Here is a 9,268-nt window from a genome sequence, read left to right as displayed (position 1 = left end):
AACACTAGAAAGATGTTCTCTCAGTTTTGAAGGTGAGTGTGACATTAAGAGTCATAAAAGCATAAAGAACTGCTAGATTCAAGAGGGGACTAGGACCTTCTCTCCTTGGCATACTGGGAGGCAGAAGGCAGGGAACATTTGTATGGGGTGTCCTAGAAGTAGGGCCTGAGACAGCCCAAGATTATGGTGCCGTCAAGCACAGCATGGAAACAGCCGAATGTCATCAGATCTGAAAGGACAAGGACAGAAGATGAAGAAGCCCTCCTCAAACTCTGTTTCTACACATCCTGTTACAAAAAATCCCAGAACCATGGCACAATAAGAGAAGGGGTGGGGCTGAAAAGATGGAAATTAAGTTTCCTACTGTGTTGAAAGACTTTCAGTTATCAGGGAATATGAGGTGGTTTTTGGGGGGGGCATATCAAGTTCTAAGTAGGTGTCTGGTTTTGTATTTTAATAGAAGAGAGTGGAAAAAAAACCCTATAACATGCAAGCTTTATACTTATTTTCATAATTTTTGTTTGTTATGTTTTTCTTATATTTACCATGTTTCAATGTTTAACCAAAACAAAAGTCAGGCAAGCAGAGCATTGTAGGTGCAAAGCTACAAGTTTGGAATGCAGGGATATACACCTTCATTTTGTAACTAATTAGCTCTGAGATAAATCTTTTCCTGTTTCTAAACCTAGCTTCCTTTGACAGCCAATTCATCTTCAATGATTGATAAAAGTCTGATAAGGTCCCATCTACTTCTATGAGTCCAATAGTTCTGAACACACGGCCTCTATTATGCCCTTCTCTGGATAATAAGAACTTGTTGACTTTATGACATGATCCAGGAATGAAGAAAAAAATAAAACCTACAGGAAGCCATATACTGAAAGCTTTCTGAGAACACTGAGAACATTTAGCAAAAAGTGGAAAATCTGACAGTACGGTACAGTCACAGTGTTTCTCTGCATAACAATGATTTTTCCTCCTGTCACTAAAATAGAGCCATTTTTATTGTCACAGTCTCGTGTATTACCGGCAATAAGGAAATAGTCATATGGGATAACTCCCTAAACATCTTCTTTAAGGTTAACATTCGGGGAAGATGACTAGTCATTCCCAGCACTTTCTGAGTTGCTACAGATACCTGTCATCCACATCTAGAGCCTGCAGGTTACACTCGGGGACTCTTGCCAGTTCATTTATAATGTCGCTGAAGCCTGCTGCAGCTGCAATGTGTACACAGGTCTTCCCACTCTCATCGTCGTAGTTGATTATAGATGGGCCCTGCTGATGGCTCAGAATGATGGAACACAGGATTCGATTTCCACTCTGAAAAACAGAGTCAAAGGAAGCTCATTATGTACAACCCAGGGGTCTTCCCTATCTATGTGTGTTAAGATAAAAAAAAAAAATGCAAAAAGCAGTTTTAAAAAAGGAAAAGAAAACACACGTTGTGCAACTCTCCAACAAATTTTCACTTGCCTTAATTTTCTGCAGGGATTTTTGTCTTCCATAAAAGTTAAATAGCCTTCCATAATTAGTGAACTAAAGATGGGCTTGAATTAAATACAGGTGTAATTGTCTGACATCAGAGCTGGTATGATGGATGGGTCACCTAGACAACAACTTACTCACTAGGTCTGTTCTTCTCGGTTCTCGTGGCTGGGACTGTAGACCACTGAGAAACAGGTGGAGTTTACTTTAATGTTAAAGACATGATTACCTTGAGCATGGACTGGCAGCAACATGATGCAGGAGAAAAGCTATTTCTTTCTTCCATGGTGTGTCTCTTGACCGATCATGGTGCCTTATTTATTTATTTATTTTAAGGTTTTGCTATAGGGTGTGTGTGCTTGCCGGAGAGACAGAGAAACAGTGAGAGGGAAGGTGATATATCACTGCCGCAGGGGAGATGGCCACAATCCCTTCTCCTGGAATTTTGGGCACACACACACTCACACACGCACATGCCTGGTGTGAATATCAAGACATTGGGTCTGGGACTTGAACTGCATGGACCCTATGGGAATCCAGCACCTTAAACCACTATGCCACCTGCAGGCCTGTCATGGTGATTTTTATTACTATTTGCTATATAATGCATTCTCCTTTGAACTGAAATTCTCGTTGTGACAGCAGACTTTCCAAAGTGCCTGGGGCCCCACCTTGTCACTCAGCACCTACAGCAGTTGGACTCTCCCCTCTGTGCCCAAAACTGCCAGGGGCACAGGGCAGCAACAGTGCTGCCCAGGGGCCAAGGAGCACCTGTCCCAGGGAGGCTGGTAAACATCAGACTTTATTTACAAGGCAAATTCAAAGATAAGATGAGGATTACAAATGGTGACTATAGATCCTTATAGCCTGAGCATAAGATTCCCTTCAGCACTGGGCCCTCTCTGGCCTCATCACATGACCTTAGGTGGTTCTTGCCTCTTTTCTTTTTATAGGCTCTTCCTCCTTCCATCATTTCCTTTGTCTAACAACGACTTTTAAATAACTTTGACCAAGTGTTTTAAGCTCTGTGGCATGCCTGTCATCAGGAGACTGCTACACACACAGGCCAGCTGGTGGCATGGTGGTTAAGGCAGTTGAACCCACATGTCTGACTGTGTGATTCAAATCCAGACCCGGTGGCCACAAAAGCACGCTGAGCGTGTGAGTGTGCCTGCCCAAAATCCTGAGAGGAGTTGGAGGAGAGTGACTTTGACGTGGCCAAGCCCCCTGGGGAGTGCTTTCTCACTTTTCCTTTCTGTTTCTCTCCCTCAAGCATGTGCACCCTATAGCAAATTAAAACAAGTAAACATGTCTGCTACACCAAACACACTGAAGCTTTCATGCCCACTCCATCAACTTTTCTAATGTTACTTACACATGTTTCAAAGGGGTCTGAAATACACTTCTAAAAAGTTTTTGTTTTTGGGACCAGCAGTTAGCGTAATGGCTATGTCGCTGGACTCCCATGTAGTCGACTGTGGTTCAAGTCCCGGACCTGGCAGTTTAAACTCACGCCGGGTGCGTGTGCGTGCGTGCCCAAGATCCCTAGAGGAGAATGGAGGAGAAGGGATTGTGGCATGGCCATCCCCCCTGGGGGGTGATTTCTCGCTTTCTGTCTCTCTGTCTCTCTCTGTCTGTCTGGTGAGTGCACGCGCCCTATAGCAAAAACCTCTCCAAAAAAAAGAAAAAAAAAGTTTTTGTTTTGTTAGAAGGAGCGTGCACTTGACAGAGAGAAAAAGAGAGAGAGAGAAAGAGAACAAGAGAGAAAGTGCTCCCTCAAAGGAGTATGGTCATGCTGCAACCTCTTTCCTCCCTTTTTCCATTCCACTGGGATCAGGGGTGCACATGCACATGTACTCGGGGTGTGTTTCAAGTCACCAGGGCTGGAATTTGAACCAGAGTTGGCCATATCGGATCTGGCTTTTCAGGCATAGTGCTTAATCACTGTGTTATGGGGGTTGGTCCTGAAATACATTTTAAATGGTTGAGACATACATTTCTTTAAAAGCATAGGTCGTTTGAGAAGGAAAACAGAAGCAAAAAGAGTGTTAGCTTCACCCAGCCTTGGTGGTGCAGGAAAGAGGGTACTTATCTGCAGAGCTGGGAGCCGCGTTACTGAGTGCTGGTTTGGAGTCTGAGTGGGCCTGAAGTGTGCTGGGCACATATACTCCCGAGATCCTGATGAGCCTGAGGGCTAAGAGAAGGGGGTTGGTGTGTGGCAAACCAGTCATGGTGTTTCTTTCTTTCTCTCATGCATGGATGCACTCTCACTCATGAGTAAAATAGAATAAAAATTTGAAAAAAAAAAAAAAAGAGTGCTTAGGTCAGCCCTGTGGCTCTAGTAGTTAAGGGAAATGAATCCTACAGGCTGACAGCATGGCTTCGGTCCCAGCCCAGAGGCTTGAAAACATGCTGGGCATATTGTATACATGCATGCTCCAAATCCCAACAGGGTGGAGAAATGGAGACAGGACTGTGGCATGACCATGCCCCATTGGAGGGTGCTTTCTCTCTCTCCTCTGTCTGGTGAGCTCATCCACCTTTTGTAAGTTAAAATGACCAAAATAGGAGAGTCAACTCAATGAATTAATTTTGTTTACAATTTCTTGAAAGAATAAAGGAATTTAGGTTGCCAAGGTGATTCAGAAACTAGAAGCACCCTGTCACAGTTTTCCCTCTTTGTGAAAGACAGAGCATTAAGTACAGATGAAAAAAACAAAGCACACGCCTCATACTCTCTCTTCCTCCCTCTCTGCCTAGCCTTAGGGAGGAATCCTTTCGGAAATGGTAACCTGAAAATAGAATCTGCTGCCCCTGACCCTGAGTCTGTCTCTTCTGGGATCCTGGCCAGACAGTCCTGGGCAGCAGATTTCTTGGTAGCTAGAATACTGTAGACAGTTTCTTTGGATAAGCAAAGACAGACTCCTACCCTTTTACTCTTTTCCTCTACAATACCTTTTGTCTTGAACTTTCCAGACAATTCCTTTGCCTATAAACCTTTATCTCACTTACAATGTTTCCATTTTTATTTATCTTTTCTGTATAAGAAGATTCCCTCAGAAATTATGGTGAAAACTGCATTTACTAAGTGAATACTTTGTGCATGGGACCTTTCCATGTACTAACTCACTTAATTCTGACAGTTATCCTATGATGTAAGTGCTATTATTAGCCCTATATTGGGTCATTGGGAAAATCATGACTTAGTTTTCTACGCAAAACTGTGTGATGACTTTTCTGACGAACCAATAGACCAGAAAATGAAGGGACAGAAAAATTAAGTAATTTGCCCAAGGTCACAGCTAAAAATTGGTAGACCCAGGACTGACCGATAACCCAGGACTGACAATCTGTCTGCAGTGTTTTTGTGCTTTCCTGCTACATTATTCTGTCTCTGATAAAAGGAATGGTTAATTTATTTGATCCTGTATGTTCATACTAGGGAAATAAAGTAAAAACCGTTGTTTACACCTGCAACATCAATAGCACTGAATCGGGTCTTGCCAACTGAGGCCTTCTTTAAAGTTAAACATCACGTACTTTGAAAGCTTCTCCTCGGAAGTGTGCCAGGGTGGAGGAGGAGGAGCCCCCACTGGTTTGTAAGCCAGGCCTAGATCATGGTCTTCCCCGTGAGGGGACTCCCTTGTAAGCAATCTGAACTAGGTGTCAGCCAAGGGTAGGCTCAGAACTGGGAGACCAAAGAGAGTCACAGAGAGCAAAAAGCAAGAGTGGATAAGAAACGAGGGCACCTCTCAGATGGGCTCTTACAAAACATGGAGAATGATGTACATTTCTGCGAGAATGTCATTAACTAGGGGAAGTAACCGTACTGTACATATCCTATCTTTTTAAAGTTTATTTATTTCTTCCACAAATGAGAGAAAGTGATAAGGACAGAGAGACAGCAGTCCCCCCAAGAGAGTCTTGAAGCCATGATGCACTCTAGCTCAGCCAGCCCTGGTTCATGGACATGTAAATCTCCAACATACTTGGATTTGAACCCAGAACCTTTCCATGTGGGTCAGACTCAAAGAATGTTATGTTTCACTGCTGTGCCACTGCCTGGCTCCCATGTCCTATTCTTATGGACCTCTAGAATTTTACATTAGACAGCCAGATCTCAGTTGTGGATTTGTTTTTTATTGTATTTATTTGCTTTGTTTTTGTTCATGGGTAATCCATAATGTTGCCTTCGTAAGTCCTGAAAACTGTTGGACTGTTGGGAGTCCTCTGAGTCCTAGTAATTTTCTCTTTACCACTCAGGAAGGAGTGGAAATGGGAAAGCCTGACTTACAAGAAGCCTTTCCCGAAGAATGTTGAATTCATGTGTAATAATTTTGCTACAGGCAGATTGATTTTTAAAAAGCCAATATTTCATTAACCTGATGGTGCATCCTCTTTATTCTAGGTGACCTTTATTTCTTGAGAGGTTTTTGCTATAGGGTGCGTGTGCTCGCCAGACAGAGAGAGACAGAGAGACAGAAAGTGAGAAATCACCCCCAAGGGGGGATGGCCACGCCACAATCCCTTCTCCTCTGTTTTCCTCTCGGGATCTTGGGCACACACGCACACGTGCCTGGCATGAGTTTTAAGCCACCGGGTCCGGGACGCGAACCACGGTCGACCACGTGGGAGTCCAGCGACATAGCCATTACGCCAACTGCTGGTCCCTATTCTAGGTGACCTTTGAAGGAGTCTAGTGGGAGGTTTAGGACTAGTTGGCTATTTGCTAAAACTTCGTTTCATGGTGGCTTCGTCTTGGAGGGAACTGCAATATCCTTCCTTTTGATCAATGTTGGGATATGTTTGCATTGTTTGTCTTGTGATAGTGACTGGATAAAGCAGAGAACAAGTTTTTAGCCTCCAAGCGTTAGTCATGCATCTGTCTTTAAAGGAACAGGTGGTTTTATAATATAAGAAGATGACTAGTCCATTAGTACAGCTGGAGCCAGATGTGTTAAACTAGAATGGCACTGGCAGGAACCTCTACAAGTCTATGCCATGTGAACATTTGAGAATTAAGGGTTTGGGGATAAATACAGGGAGTAATGTGCCCAATATTCCTGCCTTAGAGTCTGGATCATCTTCATGGTTAGCTCATGTGAACCTGTGCTCTTTGCTTAGTGTGGATTCCAAAGGCTGCCGAACCCAAAAGTCTGGGGTTGGCTCCCTTGGAGAGAAAGTGGAAAATAGAAATGATGCGATGGGATGAGGCATAGTGACTCTCAACTACTGAACAATCCGTTTCTAGATGTACTAGTACTTAATATAGAAACGGTTTCCTTTCCTGCTTTGTTACTGTTTAGAAAGAGTCTGGCTAGCTTCTGTTTTTTATTTTTTTGGAGAGATTTTCGCTATAGGGCGCCTGTGCTCGCCAGACAGACAGAGAGAGACATAGAGACAGAAAGCAAGAAATCACTCCTCGGGGGGATGGTCACGTCGCAATCCCTTCTCCTCCATTCTCCTCTCGGGATCTTGGGCACGCACGCAAATGCGCCCGGCGTGAGTTTTAAGTCACCGGGTCCGGCACACGAACCGTGGTTGACTACGTGGGAGTCCAGCGACATAGCCATTATGCTAATTGCTGGTTCCCCAAGTCTGGCTAGCTTCTGACAAGATAAGTTTCAAGGCTATCTCTGTGTTACCCTTCCACACCTATGACTGAGACTCTTTTCTGCTGAGATTGGGGCCTAGGAAAGAGTAACTTCTAAAAATGTCTGCTAAAGAATCAATCAATGAGTAAAATAAGCTTTACTAACTATGACAAAGCCAAATAGAATGGAAATGTACCCTTCTTTTTTGGCATCTATTGCTTCTCTTTATCCCCTCATGTCACTATCGTGTTTCTTCTTCACTTGCATTTACTCCTAGATGAATTCCTGTTTTCTCTCATTTTTCCCTAAGTTCCTTCCTCTCTACAACTGAGCATTGGTGAGCAGACATATGAAAGTCACTGTAACCTAGGTTACCTTTCAAGGCGCCAGCTTCCAACAGATCAGTCTTTGCCTCCAGGGTAATGGGGGTTGATTTTAAAAACTTGACTCTGTCTTTGTTTACTCTGAGTATATGTGGCTTTGAGTACTGAGAGTCACAGGGACTGAGTTCCTGTGTGGGTGCAGGGTGAACTTGGGTAATGAAAATCTCCTTGTGCACTATTTCCCCACCCAAGAACCGAGGGGTTGGACTCACTAACCTATGTGGTGCCCTCCAGCTCTAAAGTTCTTTCGCTTTATGAACTGGATCATGGACGACATAAATGTACAACATTCATAATTATCCTTTGGCATTCTGAATATATTTAGAGTTAAACTCTATTTACAGGATTTTGACAAAGTTCAAACGGTTGACCATGGATCATCTCTCCGTGTGTGTATGTGCACTCACACGTGTTGTCTACAGGAAAGAGGAGGAGTCAATGCTGGATCAAACTCAGACATTAGGGGCTTGAAGGCTATATTTAAGAGCTCTAAAGGGATGTGTGTGTGTGTGTGTGTTTGTGTGTGTGAGATTTCCTTAACCACATAACCACTTAACCACATACTGAATAAACAATGTGAAGTAATCATTTTATATTAGTATAGTTTTTTCCTTTGTTTTTTTTTTTTTCTCTTGAAAAGTGTGTCAAAAGAAAAGTACTGCTGAGGAAGATCCCAAACAAAAACATTTTACAGAAATGGGAAAGGAAGCGAGTGGTAAAATTTCAGGGGCAGCAGATATTTTCCCCTCTCACTGATCTGCCATGATGCCTACAATTCCTATTACAAAAAACACCTTGGTCTTAAGGCATTGTACTCCTGCAGGGGTTGGTTATGTGTAAATAGCCTTTTTATGAATCTCTCCTCAATTACTCCTTCTGAGTGTGCCGTCTCTTTCCTCTGGGTCCCTGACCTTGATAGCTGGGGTAGAAAGGGTATAGAGGACAGGGATGAAAGACCTAAGGAAGTAGTTGGTAACCAACTGGATGTGATAGGTAATAAAGAAGGAGTTCTCACAGATCATGTGGAGGTCTTTGACTGGGAGTCCTGGGAGAAGGAGAGGAGAAACCAGGATTCAGTTGGGGCATGTTCAGTTTGAAGTGTCTGTGGGCAATTGTAGGGAGATACACAGTAGAACTGGAAATATGGATCTAGCATTTAAGAGAGAGGTCAGAGCTCTGAGAAACTTCTGAATTGGATGGTAGTTGAAGCCATAGGAACCAACGAACTCTGAAGAAGAGAGAGTGAAAAAAAGGCTAAGGACTAAACTGCAGGGCTAAGAAGCAAAGGGAGAGAAGACAGAGAGAGACTTGTATAGATTTCTGATAAGCTGGTGCTAAGGTTTGAATGTATCTCCTCCAAATTCATGTATTGAGGTTTTGTTCTTAAGAAGGTGGAGACTTGGGGACCAGCAGGTGGCATGGTGGCTGGGGTGCTGGACACTCCCACATGGCCGACCATGGTTCAAATCCTGGACCTGGTGGCTTGCTTTCTCACTTTCTCTCTCTCTCTGTCTCTCTCTGGTCAAATTAAAATGAATGAATGAATAAGTAAAATTAAATAAATTAAAAAAAAAAGAAGAAGGTGGAGACTTAATTTAACTGTGGTGTTAAAACATGGATCCTTTGGGCCCAGGAGGTGGTGTAATGGTTATATTGTTGGTCTTCCATGTAGTTGACCATGGTTTGAGTCCTGGACCTGGTGACTTAAAACCTCACACTGTGTGTGTGTGTGTGTGTGTGTGTGTGTGTGTGTATGCCCAAAATCACGAGAGCATGGGGGAGATGGAGGGAAAGGAAAGAGGA

General features: G+C 43.4%; 1 protein-coding gene across 1 annotated transcript in view; it reads right to left on the bottom strand.

Annotated features, from left to right (window-relative positions):
- Positions 1–9,268, bottom strand: part of ANKRD55 (ankyrin repeat domain 55) — a 68,298-nt gene that overhangs the window by 20,937 nt on the left and 38,093 nt on the right. Inside the window, exon 6 of the mRNA XM_006148983.2 lies at positions 1,139–1,323. Coding sequence (XP_006149045.1) covers positions 1,139–1,323 — 185 coding nt within the window. The remainder of the gene's footprint in view (positions 1–1,138; positions 1,324–9,268) is intronic.

This window comes from Tupaia chinensis, unplaced genomic scaffold (genome assembly GCF_000334495.1).
Source record: "Tupaia chinensis unplaced genomic scaffold, TupChi_1.0 Scaffold000251_1, whole genome shotgun sequence".
Taxonomy (NCBI): Eukaryota; Metazoa; Chordata; class Mammalia; order Scandentia; family Tupaiidae; genus Tupaia; species Tupaia belangeri.
The sequence above is the reverse complement of the archived record's forward strand: the minus strand, read 5'-3'. Positions and strand labels throughout refer to the sequence as shown.